Genomic DNA, 15,024 nt, shown 5'->3' with positions numbered 1-15,024 from the left:
CTATAAAGAGGACGTGAATCTGAGACAGGAGAACCAGCACATTAGCATAGTGATTCTTCATAGGACAGAGGAGGACTGGGGTGGACACTGAGCCGAAGCTCAGCTAACTCCACTCTGCAGTCCCTCCTCTGATAACCAGGGAGTCCCAGACAGTCAGCACCCCTGACATGTACCCCCACAAGGTTTCCGTACCTCAGATGACATACTGTGACTTGTGGGATTCTAACACCTTTCTGTCTGACCCTCAAGGAAGGGTGCAGAGCTGTGCAGTGAGAAGATATATAGTCCACAATGGTGGAAAAAATGGTGCATCCAATTCGCTCAATAATTTATTTTATTAACGTATTATAAAGTTCTATTTTCATCATTTGGGAACAGTTTGAAAGGCCATCGCGTCAGTAGGATGACTGCACGTTAGTAGGTGGTTCTGTTTAACAATCACCCAGTCACCACAGAGAGGACCATATTGTGGTGTCCCACCTACTGCCAGTGACCATCAGACTAGAGGGCTGTCAGGTTGCTAGGAGTACAGAGTGTTGGGTCTCAGCTCTGGGGCAGGAGTGCTCTTCAGAGGACTTAGTGCTCTGAAGGGAAGGAAAACAGTTTGAAGAAAGGAGTAGCTACTTCTCGAAAGAGTGGGGAAAATTACATTTCTCAGAAGAAAGAACTTCCCCAAATGTTCTGTTTCTTTCATGAAAAAAATTTAAAAGTATATTAGAACACTGATTAGAGAGAGGAAAAGAAAGCACTTAAGTTGCAGATATGTACATGTATGTGCACGTGTGTGCATGTGCTGGGGCCAAATCCAGGGCCGATTGCTCTACCACTGAGCTCTGACCCCAGAGATAAATGTAGTTTAAAAAAAATAATTGTATTTAAAAATTAAATGAGAGATTATAATAACTATGTTGGCTGACAACAATTTGTAAAAATTTCAGAAAAAAAGATAAATGGCATAAAATAGATACATACATAAAATCATTTTTTCCCCCTGAGATGGATTCTCACTCTGTAGTCAAGGCTGACACTGAACTCGAGATAATTCTTTGGTCTCATCCTCCTGAGTGCTGGGACTATAGGTACTGGTTACCATGTCCAGCTGTCAGACTCTCTCAGAGCATCTAAAGTGACTAGCTTTCTAATCCAGGTGTTTTTTTTTTTTTCGTAGGAAGAGCTAATGAACCCTTCCTGCCAGCAGGGATGGGGCAAAAAAGACTTTGTTCCAGTAGCCACGTGGGATTCTTTCCTGGACTTCATGGCATCCCTAGAAATCTTGGGAGCCATAGTGCCCCCAGATTTTACTCCTGTATATGTGGGTGAGGGGAGGTCTCTGCCACAAAACAGAATAAACAAAGGCCCCAGGAACAAAACTGAGCCTTCAGGAATTGCAGCAATAGCTATCTGAGGTCAGAAGCAAGAGCATTTTCCAGTCCTTGACTGACGACGTTGCATGGCATCATGGGAGACAGCTGGGGCGTGGCTTTTCCTCCTTAAATTGCAATCCATCACAATCCCAGCTCCAGTGAAAAACCGCATCCCTCCGTGGTACTTGCACTCAGGACTCCGTCTTCTATCCGGCTACAGTCTCCGGAGAAAGCCGAGCTTGAAGCTGCTGGGGATCTGGGTCATCTCCAGGGCGTGCGGTGAGGCGGTGAAAGGAAATGTGACTTGAAAAAGATACTTGGTGTCCAGCATCAGCTGTGACGAGTCTCCCCGGTTATTCAGAAGAGCCTGAGGTCAGAACCAAGGGGAGGGATCAGGGAACGGGTGCATTCTGCTTCACCACTACTCCGAGGTCAAGGTCTGTCTCCATCAGAGAACCCCAGCAATCACAGGATGTGACCCCCAGGTGGTTTAGGACACAGCTGGGGTGGGGATGGGACAGGGTGGGGATAAGTCTATAAGGGCCTTCGGTGCAGCTAGCTCCCAGGAATAGTCACCTGAAGTTTCACCCCAAAAGCCCATTCCCATAGGACAGGCTAACTGTAAATCTATTTTTACCCCATTTTTAAAAGTTACATTTATTCATTTGTGTGTGTGTGTGTGTGTGTGTGTGTACATGTGGAGATCAGAGGACAACATGTGAGATGTGAGTTGGTTCTTCTACCATATGGTTCTTCTACCACAAAGGTTCTGGGGGTCAAACTGAGGTCTTTAGGCTTGGCAGCCAGTGCCTTTACCCGCTGAGCCATCTTGCTGGCACTTTTTATCCTTATGTATTCATCAAGGTTGAATGCTAAGCCCAGACACGACTGGATCTCAAGCTTTACGTTTTTATCAAATCCATTTCCTTCTTTGTTATCAGGATTGCTTTCTACCCTTTACATTTTTAAAAACTTCCAACTCTGGTAGTGCACACCTTTAATTCCAGTACTCAGGAGGCAGAGAGAGGCAGATCTCTGAGTTCCAGGCCAGCCTGGTCTACATTTCCATTACAGCAAGGGCTACACAGAGAAACCCTGTCTTAAAAGAACCAACCAACCAACCAACCAACCAAACAAACAAACAAATAAATACATTTTTTAAATTAAAAAATTTTATATGTGTGCAGTACCCACAGAGATAAAAAAGGGGGATCATAGTCTCTAGAGCTGGAATTGTAGGCAACTGTGAGACTCATCACGTAGGTGCTGAGAATTGAACTTGTGTCCTTTGCAAGAGCCGCAAGTGCTCTTAACTACTGAGCCACCTCTCCAGCCTCATGTTATACTCTTAATAATTATGAGGACTCTAAAGAGCTTTTTTATATGTGGGTATAACTAGTGATATTTTACCATATTTGTAACTAAAACAGAATTTAAATATTAATAAACTAGTTAAACGGAACATAACATTTTTGTTTAAAAACATAGCTAAATTCTCAGAATGAAAAGCAAAAACAGAAACAAAAAGACAACACAGTGAGAAGCAAAACAGTGTTCTGTTCTGTGAACCTCTTAATGTCTGACCTGGTGGGAGACTTTGTGCGACGTCTGCTTCTGTATTCCGTGCTGAGATAAATTACTCCAGATTAAGTATGAGGGAATCCTACCTCATACAGTCACAGCTCTGCAAAAAGCAAAGGTTTTGCAGACTCTTGGGAGAGTTTCCAGGATTCCCAAGATCCCCCTAGTTTACTGGGAGAGAAACTTTGGGGATGATCATGGAAAAATGGGTCTGCAGGTCTGCTTCCACTGGGCTCTGCCCATTTGTTCTACTTCTCAAGACAAGCTACTGAGTGACATGGCTCAGTGGGAAAAGACACTTGGTGCCAAGCCTGACAACCTAAGTTCAATCCCAGAGACTCAGAAGATGGATGGAGATTACTGACTCCTGTAAATTGTTCTCTGACCTCTATTCACACATTGTGGTACACACACACACACACACACACACACACACACACAACTAAAACTGTCCAATAGAAAAAAAGAGCTGACGGTCAAGTCTTGGTTTGTATGTTTCTATTCCTTCTTATCAGGGCTGGAACAATCAACAATCCCTCCGCTGCCTGTGAGTTGGTGTCTCACATGTTGGGAAACCATGCTTTAACCTTGTACTGCAACATTTTATTCGAACATCAGTGTCTTATAGAGTGTATCAGAGGTCAGAACAACATGTTCACATAAAGCTCTCACCTGTACTTTGCGAACAAAGGAGGGATTGACTCTTTTCTCGAAGTCGTCTATAGGTGTGTATGAATTAAGGATCTTTATGATCTGTGAACATTACAGAGCATGAGATCAGACCAAGAAAAAGAGCAAACAGTTCCAGGCATCTAGGAGCCTCCAAGAAGTACGGGTGGGTCTTTTATACTATAATTTGTCTTTGGAGCCATGTGTTGTGTGATCCCAAGAGAACAGAAAGCAGCGTAGGGTACAGAGTGCAACACAGACTAACCACACAGTCAGATGGCAGTGAGGGACTCTCCCCTTCCAGCCTCCCAGCCCCTGCTCGGTTTAGTGCACGTGTACATAGTTATACCTTGAAGCTGCAATCAGTATATACCAAATAGTTGTCAGGAAAAAGAGAAGTCACAGAGGGTCAGCTGTACCTCAGCAGGCTAAGCTGGGAATTGCTTCAGGAGATGCCCTTCAAGGTCCAGAGAAGAGCTAGGCCAGCCTGCTCACCTGCACAGCAGACAGAGAAGTGCAACACTGGGAGATCTCCTTGGCATCACTGTCTGTGGTCTTCTTCACCTGAAGCAACCAGGCTGCCTGAGAGAGGGGCTCCAGAGTCTCCTTGGCTAAGCTGTTCTGCAAATTCTTATCTTTTAGCCATTCTTCCAAGAAGCTGATGTTGCACCTGGGGAAAGGCAGAGGGCACTTCAGGACAGAGTGTCAAATCTCTCAGCGTGTCCTAGAGACGGTCAGAGCTCACTGCATGCTTAGAAGCAAAGCCCAGCAGTCTCTTACTTAAAATAGGAGGGGATGGGCTAGGAGATAGCTTTTCGGATCACCCCCATTATCTGTAAGACACTGTGACATAATAGGACAGTGTCAAACGTCCTATGTGGCAGGGAAATGTTGACATGGCGATGTTGATTCTAAATGGGTTGTAAACACATACGTATGTGTGTTTTGATTCCCCAGAGCAACCACTAAAAAAAAATATAATAAATAAATTAGAATGATAACAAAATATTCTAGACACACATACACAGAGAGAGAGAAAGAGAGGGAGAGAGGGAAAGAGAAGAAACTAGAGAAACAAAAGCCAGGAAGATCCTATAGAAAGTAATATGGCCAGCGCTGGAGAGATGGCTCAGGGTTGAGAGAATTTTCCACTCTTGCCGAGGGGTCCTCACTTCAGTTTCTAGCACGTTGGGAGGCTGCTCACAACTGCCTAGAACTCCAAATGCAGGGGATCATTGCCTCTGGCACCTCACTCACATACATTTACCCTGACATGGACATATACATGATTGAAAAACAATAAAAATAAATCACAAGAAAGAAAATGACATGGTAGACAAACCTAAATATATCACAAATTACACTAAATTAAAATAGTCTAAATTCCTCATTTAAGAAGAACACATGGCATGTCTTCTTAAGAATAGCAGGGAGACCATAACTCAAGCAGTGTACCATATCTTCTGAAGAACTGCAGGTAGATCATAATTCAAGGCAGTGTACCATATAGACCATGACATGTTTCAAGGCACAGGCCAAGAAGATTTTGTACTTTTCCACCACCTGGACCCTCTTACCCCCTCCCCTTGTAAAACATGCTATAAAAAAGCATTTCATGTTCAAAAAAAAAAAAAAGAAATTAAAAAAAAAAGAAAAAAAAAAGAAATGAACCCACAAAAAAAAAAAAAAGAAGAACACATGGTCAGACTGGATTAAAAAACAAAACATGACCTGGGCTGGAAAAATGGCTCAGCAGTTACAGAGAACCTGTGTTTGGTTCCCAGCACCCACACCAGGCCTCTCACAGTTGCCTGTAACTCCAGCTTTAGAGCCATGGCTCTCAACCTTCTTAATGCTGTGACCTAAAATGCTTCGTGTTATAGTGATCCCAACCATAAAATTATCTCCTTGCAGGGTTGGAGAGGTGGCTCAGTGGTTAAGAGTACTGACTGTACTTCCAGAGGACCCAGCTCAATTCCCAGCACACATATGGAAGCTTACAACTGTCTGTAACTCCAAGATCTGACACACTCATACAAACATACATGCAGGCAAACACCAATGCATATAAAAAATAAAATAAATATTAAAAAATTATCTCATTGCTACTTTATAACTGTAACTTTGCTATAGTTATGAGTCAAATGTAAATATATGATATGCAAATTATCTGATGTTATCCCCAACGGGGTCATGACCCACAGGTTGAGAACCACTGTTCTAGAGGAATCTTCTGCCCTCTTTTGGCCTCTATGAGTACTGCATTAACATGTACATATTCTCCCATCCAAGTAATTTAAAAACAAAGTCTCAAAAAAACCACCAAGATACGTGTGTGTTATCTACAAGAAACTCACCTTAATATGGTATAGATATGTTAAAAGTAAATGAGTAGATAAAACATGTTGTGAAAATATTAATCAAATAAATCTTGAGGATCTATAATAATCTTTTTAAAAAAAACTTGAAAGAAGATTTCTAGAAAGGGCTAGCAAGACCCTCCATAATGACGAGAGGGACAGTTCACCCGGAGCTTTAATGTTGTAATCTGTTATCAGGGTTCCTGGGAAACATCATTCTAATTCCTATTTCTAAGTGTTTAACTGACAAAATATGATCTATGGTGCAATGGAATGAAACTAAAAACAACAGGAAGGTGACAAGCAGGTGTAGGAGCCCAGGTGAACAAGGCGTGGGGCTGGGGACAGAACCTAGGCCTTTGTATATGCTAGGCAGACACTCCACCCACTGAGCCACCTCCTCAGTTTTGTCTCAGTTAAGGTTTGTTCAGACTCACAGCTATCTGCTTAGATGTGAAATAGGCAGGTTTTCTTTTCCTCAATGCAAAGCAAAGGATCTGCAAAGGCTGGTCCCTTTGAGTGCCTGTTTGCATCTCAAACCTACAGTATGGTGCCATGGGATTTTGTCCATGCTGTTTATGGGAAATCCAACTCCAACTTTCATGAGTGCTAAGAAGGCACAATGGATTCTTTGCAGGCATTTCTAGGCTTAATACACTTTGTCATCTCCCTCAGATTATAGCATACACCTATGGCCATTTCCCCAAGCTCTCATAGCACACATAGGTATCAACTGCCTGAACATGTGCACATATCTTAAATATCTTTCTACGGTATGTGTTTCTTAGTCACAGGCTCCATGGGTCCTCAATTTAAGATAGGGTCTATGGCCCTTCCAACTGTGTGTTGCCATGTCTTCAGGGTGAACCCCAATATGCTTTCTCTGCATTCTGAACCCTCTTGGTCTGGATCGAACCCACCTATCTACGGCAGTCCTGCAGGGTCCTAACAACAGATTGCTGCTTACTCCAGGCAGAGCCGGGGATGGACCTCTCCTTTGTCTTCATCCATGTCATGCCTGCTATGTCCCTCCTTCTCAAGCTTGTCACCCAGTACTTATCTCTCTGGCTGCCTTGGTAAATGATTGGTGTCTTAGACTACTACCTAGCTGTTTTGAGTCTCTCACCATTTTGCTGGATTCTCTACTCCACTGGGCCAGTCACCAGGCAGGTGATTGATACTGCCTAACTGTATGATAACCTTGGAAACTCAAAATCTACAACACAATAATACTGTTCTCATAGGCTAAGGCATCAAGTTGGCAGTAGAGTATGAAGGCATTGATGTGCAGCTACCAATAAGCCAACACTTGGGGCTCAGTGGAGCCTTGCATGTATCCAGAGGAAGCCAGGGAGGGTCCATCATCAGGAGCATTTCTTCCAGCTGGCCTCTGGGCGGTGGGGTATGCTATGTGGGTTTTACCTGATTTGCATGCCTTTCCTGCAGGAGCACATGTCCTTGCGCAGGAGGAGGCTGTTGAGGGTCACTGCCCCGATCAGGTAGAACAGCTGCTTGACTGCCTGCCTCACAATCTCGGGGTCCAGACCATTCTGACACATGGTGCTGTAGAAGTAGCTCAGCTGCTGCAGGATGGACGTCATGGTATAAGCATCTGTGTCATCGATGCTGGATGAGCGCTTCCGGAAACCAGTGGGCTTCAGGCCAGAAATGCCCTGCAGACTCTCATACTCCAACATGCCTGGTACTGCCAGAAGAGTGGAAGGCTCCTTACACAGGGGTCAGCCGGCTCACACATCCCCTAATCTCATGTGTCTTTTCTCATAGTCAGTGGGTATAGTTGTTAGAGTGGTATGGATAATTTTGGTTACCAGCTTAATGGAATTTAGAACCACCTAGGAGATAAACTTTTGGGCCTGTCTGTGAGGGATTTTCTAGAATTAGGTAAATGGAGGTGGGAAAACCCACCTTAAGTGTAGGTGAGCACCAGGGTCCTGGACCAAATAAAAGGAAAAGAAGCTACCTGAGCTCCTGTAAGCATCTCTCTGATTCCTCACTGAGGATGCAGTGTGGGCTGCTGCCTCATGGTTCTGCCATCGGCATTCTTGCCTTGTTTCCTTACTTTGTGAGCCTACATAATATATGTGTGCTCTCTCATTTCTTTTAACATAGAAACAAGCAAGCAAAAAGAACTAATACTTAAAAGAAAGAACAGAATACATTGGGGTACCAAGGCATGAACCACAGCTTACAGAAGGGCAGGGGTACCTCCTGGAGGCTTGAAACAGTGGTCCCCATGGGAAAGAGAGCTAGCTAACAGCAAGTTGGTCACGGTATGGAATCACCTAATCCTGAGATATTTAAGTTTCAGAGAGTGGAATAAATTATACATAAATGTGAGTGGGATTTGAGGATTTCAGAAATATTTGGTACAGCCACACAAGAAACCAAATAGCACATAAAATAGTGTAACTTCTCCACAGGGTTTCTTTCAGGAAAAAGACATACTTATACAAAGAAAAAGGTCAGTGTGTGCTAGTATTTATATAGTCATTTTAAGCAAGCTAAGAATTAAAAAGTAGACATTTATGGTGATTATGTCTTCTTAGTTTTTTGACCTATGTTATCCATAAGCACATATACCACACACACAGTTTCTATTATAAAAAGTCTCTGGGGCTGGGATTGTAGCTCAGTTGGTAGAATGGTTGCCTGGTATGCGTGAAGCCTTGGTTTCATTCCCAGTACTAAGCAAAACCAGGCATGATGTCCTGAAATCCCTGCTATTAGGAAATACAGGCAGGAGAATCATGAGTTCAAGACCTTCCTTGGCTATAATTACATATCAAGTTCAAGGCCAGCTGAAGCTATAGAAGACTCTGTTTCAAAACTAAAAGTATTTCTAGGTCATTAATTCTCTTCTTACCTATTATCGGCTGGAGGTTGTTTTCCATCACGATGATGAACTGATGATAAATCCGTATAGCCACATCACTCAGAATCTGTCTGTATTCTGTAAGATCAAAATTGTTCAAGCAGTTCTTATTCTGCTGTGGGCTGTTATACTTCATGAATTCCTGAAAGTAATTTGAGCATAAACATCAGAGTGCTGTGGGCAGGAAGGAAATTGAAATACTGTCTATACTAAAGATGTTATAATCAGCATCTAGTTCTGCAGCTTAAAACTTAATGTTTACTTTTAAATGAGCCCTAGTTTATTTAGCATGACAAAAGATAGCAATTTATTGTATGATGTTAGTCACATGTGGAATTACAGCACTGCCCCTGGAGCAGGAGCTACAGAGGCAGACATCCAATGTTTGCTCTGGCTTCTCATGTGGCGTATAGACACCCTAAAAGCCACTTTGTTGTTTTGATTGAATGATAAATGCCCCATGTGAAGCTTGAAGAAGCTTCACACAATATCAGTTCTTGGAGAGTTGGGGTGCAGGCATCATCTATTTATGGGTCCACGGGAGAATAGAGTCCTTCAGAGAGGACAGTTAGTGAGACGAGCCAGAGGTTACATTTTGGGTCATCATACTGAAATCCGCAGATTTCCCACTTCAGGGGTCAACAAGACTATCTCCTCTCCCGAGGATTTGAACGCTTATTGATCAAAGCCTTACACTAAGGCCAAAGTCTGAATTTCTTGGAGTCTCCAGAATGCAGTAATGTCTAGGCACAAAACAGGTGATAGGCAGATTGGCCTCCTGGGTTACCACTGTATGCCTCTGGGAGCCAGATTGTGAGGTAGTCCCAGGGTGTCAGCAGCAGGACAGGCATGCCTCCTACCTCTTCTCCACTGTACTGCTTCAGGCAGTTGAGAAAATGACAAGTGTTGGAAAGCCAGAAGGACAGCATCTCCAAATCTTCAAAATGTTCCTTAGACAAGACATGACAATGTTGGATGGGCGTAGCCACACAGACCTTTAATCTCAGCATTTGTGGGGGGTGGGGAGAGGCAGAGGTTTGTAGATTTCCAAGTCTGAGGCCAGTCTGGATTACACACTGAAACCTTGTATAAGAACTAACTTAGCTGGCAACTGCTGATCTGTGTGCTGTGCACATGTGGCTCCCTTCCCACAGAGTAGTCAACTGTGGGTTGTCTGATGAACACAGCTAGGAAGTGCCACTCAGTAGGCCTAATAGAACCTGGGCTCCCATGTAACTGTGTAGAGCAAGGCCACCCTCCAACTTGGATAACTAATTATGGGACGTACAAGAAGGCTTTCCATCTTCTTCAACAAACTGCGGGACTAGGAAAAACAGTAATGATAAGGTTTTAATTTAAAAAGTGTGTGTGTCTGTCTGTCTGTTTTGTTTGCATATGTGTCTAAAAGAAGGCATTTGATCCCTTAGAACTGGAGTTATGGATGGTTATGAGCCACACTATGTGGCTCTGGGAATCAAACCCAGGTCCTCTGTAAGATTAGCTGGAGCTCTTAACCACTGAGCTATCTCTCCAGCACAAATAATAATGTTTTAGGGAGGAGAATGATATACTTGCCCATGGAAGACATGAATAATATTTCAGTTTCCCATTTCCCTTAATGCTACACTGGTAGAGCATATATCCCTCACACATGAGTGGAAGAGTGAGGATGGTGACTACCAGGCTGTATTCTCTCCATAAGTCTTTGAGGCCCACTGGCAGAACTTCACCCATTATCTTTCCTTACTGGCTCTGCTTCTTGGGGAATCACACAGTCCTCCAAAGGTCAGAGGCCAAGGGTAGACAATCACCAGGTGCCTGGTCATTTCCCAGAACTGTTTCCAAATCAGACACCACACCAAGGACCCATATCAAAGGCTAACCCTACCTTAACCACATGCTTGATGCCATTAATAGCACTGTTCATGAGGGACTTGAGCATGTTGGCATCATTCAGGGAGTCTGCATATCGCACGCACATGAACAGGATGTGAGCCGGCAGCCCAGGGATCATGTTCACCACCACACCTCGGGGCTTCAGGTCTGTAGCAAAAAAGAAACATGCTCTCAGCTGCTGGTAAGCCCTCCTCCTATGACTGCTGGTGGAGGTTGCTGGGAGGGAGAGTGGGAGGGGGAGGGTTCCTGACCTTTCTGTGCTTAGGCGGAGCCTTTCTTCTCTCAGAGAAACTCAATTGTAACTTTCCCTAATGAAGAGGCTCTAGACATTGGATCCCCAGTATAAGAAAGGAACACAAGCCCTACACAACTCATTCCAATCCCTTTGATATGGATGGAAGTCACCAGAAGATGTTGGAGACACTAGTGACCAGCAGAATCGCTGAGACAAGGAGATGTCAGAGACCTGAGGGGTGCTCAGGGGTTAAGAGCACTGGCTGCTCTTGCAGAGGACCCAGTTCAGTTCCCAGAGCCCACTTAGTGACTCGCAACCATCCTTTATCTCCAGTTCCAAGGGATCTGAAACTCTTTTCTGACCCCCATGAACACCAAGACTGCGCATGGTGCACATACACACATATATACAAGCAAGTAGTCACTCATACACATTAAATAAGCTAGTCTTTTAAAGAAGGACGCCAGAGAGAAAGAGCAGGGGTGAAGAAGGAAACCTTGCTGGGAAGCTTGAAGTGAAAACTGCACTTCCTGTGGCCGTGATAAGACAACTGCAGAGAAGAGGTCTCTTCTGTGTCAGTGTGGGCTGGGCAGTGTCAGGGTTTGAAACTGAAATGTCCCTTATAAACGTAGGCTTTGAATATTTGTTTTCTAACTAGTGGTACTATTTGGGGAGGCTGTTACCTAGCTAGTGAATTTAGATCCTTAAAGGTAGGCCTTTAAGAAGGCCCGATCCCCTATAGCCGGGCGTTGGTGCCGCACGCCTTTAATCCCAGCACTTGGGAGGCAGAGGCAGGCGGATTTCTGAGTTCGAGGCCAGCCTGGTCTACAGAGTGAGTTCCAGGACAGCCAGGGCTACACAGAGAAACCCTGTCTCGAAAAAAAAAAAAAAACAAACAAAAAAAAAAAAAAAAAAAAAAAGAAGGCCCGATCCCCTGTGGATGTCTGTTTCCAGCTGCTGTGATGTGAGCAGGTTTCACCATACCTGCTCTTAGCACCGGGAACTCATCTGGCCCTCCACACCCAAATAAATCTTTCTTCCAGTTGTTTCTATCAGGCTTTTTGTTAACAGGAATTGAAATGTAATCAATAGCTCAATATTCTTTTATTGGGAGGAGGGGGTGTTGAGACAGAGTTTTTCTGTGTAGCCCTGACTGTCCTGGAACTTGCTCTGTAGACCAGGCTGGCCTTGATCTCGGAGATCTGCTTGCCTCTGCCCTTGAGTGCTGGAATTACAGGTGTGCTCAACCATGCCCAGGACCAGGAGCTGTGTCTTCCATTCTGACCCTACAATTAGACTTGGGAGAAGGTTGGGGCAGTAGCTCTCAGCTGAGGACCATTTTGATTCCCCACCGGCAGTGTCTGTAAACACTGGAGCTGACACCAGTTTCTAGTGTGAGCAGAAGTGAGTGATATGCTGCTGTGGTTTGCAGTGCAAAGCCCCTCTCCCTCAGCCAAGAATTGCTGGGTAAGTTAGCACTAAAGCTAAGAAGCTTCAAGTTAGGAAAGAAGCCATGATATAAGAGAGAAGAGAAAGGCCAGCCCCTGCCCAGGACTTTGGAGCTGTCTGATATTCACGTTCTCAAAGAGGAAGCATAACCGAGCGATCTGAGTTTGACTACCAAGAATGAGGTTTTGGATGAGCTTCGCCTCATCTTCTTTCTTGTATTCCAGCATTCCAAGGTACTCCTTGGATCCTGAGGGCAGGTGCACATTGTTGGCTGCAGACAGAGGTAAACGGTCAGCCACATACACAAAACCCACACTTCCCAGTTTCATAGTGAAGATACTACCTGAGTCCTCTCCACTCAAGACTGCTGCAGCTTGCAGTATGTTAGAGCTGTTTGATGCTTTGGATTGCTTCCTACAGTGATTTCTGTCTGGGAGTATGGCCGCTGCTGAATAGGCTGAGATGTCTTTGAATGAATCCTATTGAGTGCCTGATGTATCTATCTCCAACACATTGGGGGAGTGGAAGAAACCCAAGATACTGCCTTGATGCTGTCTACAGGGAAGGGTGCAAGACTCAGGGAACACGTCTGAGTCTCACAGTCTTGATCACAGGGGTGGGGTGGGGCTGTCAATCTCCTATGGCTCCTATAGAAGCTACATAATCACAAATGTAGTGGTATTAATGTTGGGCTGCTAAGTTTGGGGTACTGTGTTACATAATAATGGATAACTGACATGGGCAGAAAAGATTTTGATTTCAATATATTGAGTTGAAAGAAAATAGTCAGAGACAAACTGAATCTGCGGCTCAGGAAAAGAAGTGAGGGTTAGATGTGGGTTTGGGTAGGCATTATACAGAGGATGTAACTCATGGTCTTGTTCATCTACCCATCCTCTAGCTATCTCCCATTCATCCAGCCATTCACCTTTCACTCATCCATCATCTACCCGTTTACCCATCATCTATCCATCCAGCCATCCACCCCATCATCCATCTGTCATCTTTTATTCTCACACCATCCATCTATCCACCCATCATCCATTCACCCACCATTATCTACCAGTCTCTACATGAATTCATCCATTCACTAGTTCATCCCTAGGTCCTAAGCCTCACCCGTGGAGCCTCATTCTGTTGGGCTTTGTGTGCTTTGGCCAAGGCAGTGCTCACACACTTCTATACATAGTACCTTACATAAAAGCTCAAAAGAATGAGGATATCCCCCTTACCTTTTTCAATCATCTTGGTCAGAGTCTTGACTTGATCCTGTAGCTTTCGAATCATTCTGTCCTTCATGTCTAACTCTTCCTCAAGATCCTACAGAGACCAGGGCTTTTATTAGAAGAGGTAGCCTTGCCTATGCTGGGTTTGACTTAAACACTAGTAAAGTCTCTTGTTCCCAGAAACATCTTATAAAGGGCGTAGAGTGTTTCAGCTCTGAAAGTGACTGCCTGTTAATTTTTCTGTTTGGCAAGGTCTCAGACTCCCTTCAGGGATGCCTTTATTTCTGATTCTCCTGCTTCCACCTGGGATTTCAGACCTTCACCACCATACCCAGACTGTGCAGAGGGATGTGGGGGGTGGGGTGGCCATCACTCTACTGCTGAGTGTTTATCATCACAACCACCTGTTTTTGAGGTAAGGACAGAGTGCTCTGACAGAAGGCCTTTTGGACTACAGTTATTATGCTTACTGTCGGTGGCTCCCTCAGATCCTGTACAACACTGCTGTACAGGCAGCCAATCATAACTTCCCTTACCCTGTTTTCCAAAGAAAGCCGGGACGCCTCTTGTTGGAGAATACTCTCGACTTCCTCCTCAGCTTCTGGTTGCTTCTTTGGGAACTTGATGGCCTCCTGCGATTCTTGGCTCTTACCCATGGGCCTCTCCTTCCCTTCGGGATGCACCTGACTCTGTGCTTCCAGGGCCCTGAGGAAGGGACGAGGTGCTCTGGGCATTGGCGTGAGCACCCTATTGTTGGTGATTGGCTCGTGGCCAGTTCCCACCAGAACACTTACTTGCCCTGCATTCCCTCCTCTTCTCGGACTCGGTTCAGGTGGCTGAATGGCTCTTCCAGCTTTCCTATTATGAGAAACCCGTAGTGCTGTAGTCAGCCATGTCTCTGAGTGCTAATTTGGGGTTGCCATTATTTTCACAGATCTAAGGTCTAACCCCTATCCAGTCAGTTAGGTTTTTGTTTGTTTGGTTGTTTTTTTGTTTTTGTTTTGTGAATCATTATTTAAGAATGACATTTTATATGAACATCTAGATTTCTGAATTTTCTTTAAAAATAGTTATAGCAGCACAACAGGCTGAATTCCCACTGTGCCAGACACCAGTGGAACTTGAAGGAAGTTTCCTCTTTAAAACTCCACCCATTCTTTCCATCCACGCAGCCTAACTCTGTGTTATCTGCAGGGCCCTAGAGACCACAGCTTCACTGCCCTCAGTGTCATGGCTTCCATACTTTTCCTAGATGCTAGCATCTTTAAGAGCAGGACCAGGACAGCTTCACTGCCCCAGTGCCGTGGCTTCCACACTTTTCCTAGATGCTAGAGTCTGTAAGAGCAGGACC

The 15,024-nt window shown here is 44.5% G+C and overlaps 1 protein-coding gene across 1 annotated transcript in view; it reads right to left on the bottom strand.

Moving 5' to 3' along the window:
• Positions 1–316: 316 nt before the first annotated feature.
• The window catches only part of Myo5c (myosin VC), a 72,031-nt gene continuing 57,323 nt past the window's right edge, over positions 317–15,024 (bottom strand). The window contains exons 31-41 of the mRNA XM_028773583.1: positions 14,468–14,531; positions 14,210–14,378; positions 13,680–13,767; positions 12,620–12,718; positions 10,756–10,910; positions 9,728–9,817; positions 8,859–9,009; positions 7,397–7,679; positions 4,110–4,284; positions 3,618–3,698; positions 317–1,731 (exon numbers count right to left, since the gene is read on the bottom strand). Of these exons, the coding sequence (XP_028629416.1) occupies positions 1,579–1,731; positions 3,618–3,698; positions 4,110–4,284; positions 7,397–7,679; positions 8,859–9,009; positions 9,728–9,817; positions 10,756–10,910; positions 12,620–12,718; positions 13,680–13,767; positions 14,210–14,378; positions 14,468–14,531 (1,508 nt within the window). The 3' untranslated portion in view covers positions 317–1,578. The remainder of the gene's footprint in view (positions 1,732–3,617; positions 3,699–4,109; positions 4,285–7,396; positions 7,680–8,858; positions 9,010–9,727; positions 9,818–10,755; positions 10,911–12,619; positions 12,719–13,679; positions 13,768–14,209; positions 14,379–14,467; positions 14,532–15,024) is intronic.

This window comes from Grammomys surdaster, unplaced genomic scaffold (assembly GCF_004785775.1).
Source record: "Grammomys surdaster isolate TR1022 unplaced genomic scaffold, NIH_TR_1.0 231, whole genome shotgun sequence".
Lineage (NCBI taxonomy): Eukaryota > Metazoa > Chordata > Mammalia > Rodentia > Muridae > Grammomys > Grammomys surdaster.
The sequence above is the reverse complement of the archived record's forward strand: the minus strand, read 5'-3'. Positions and strand labels throughout refer to the sequence as shown.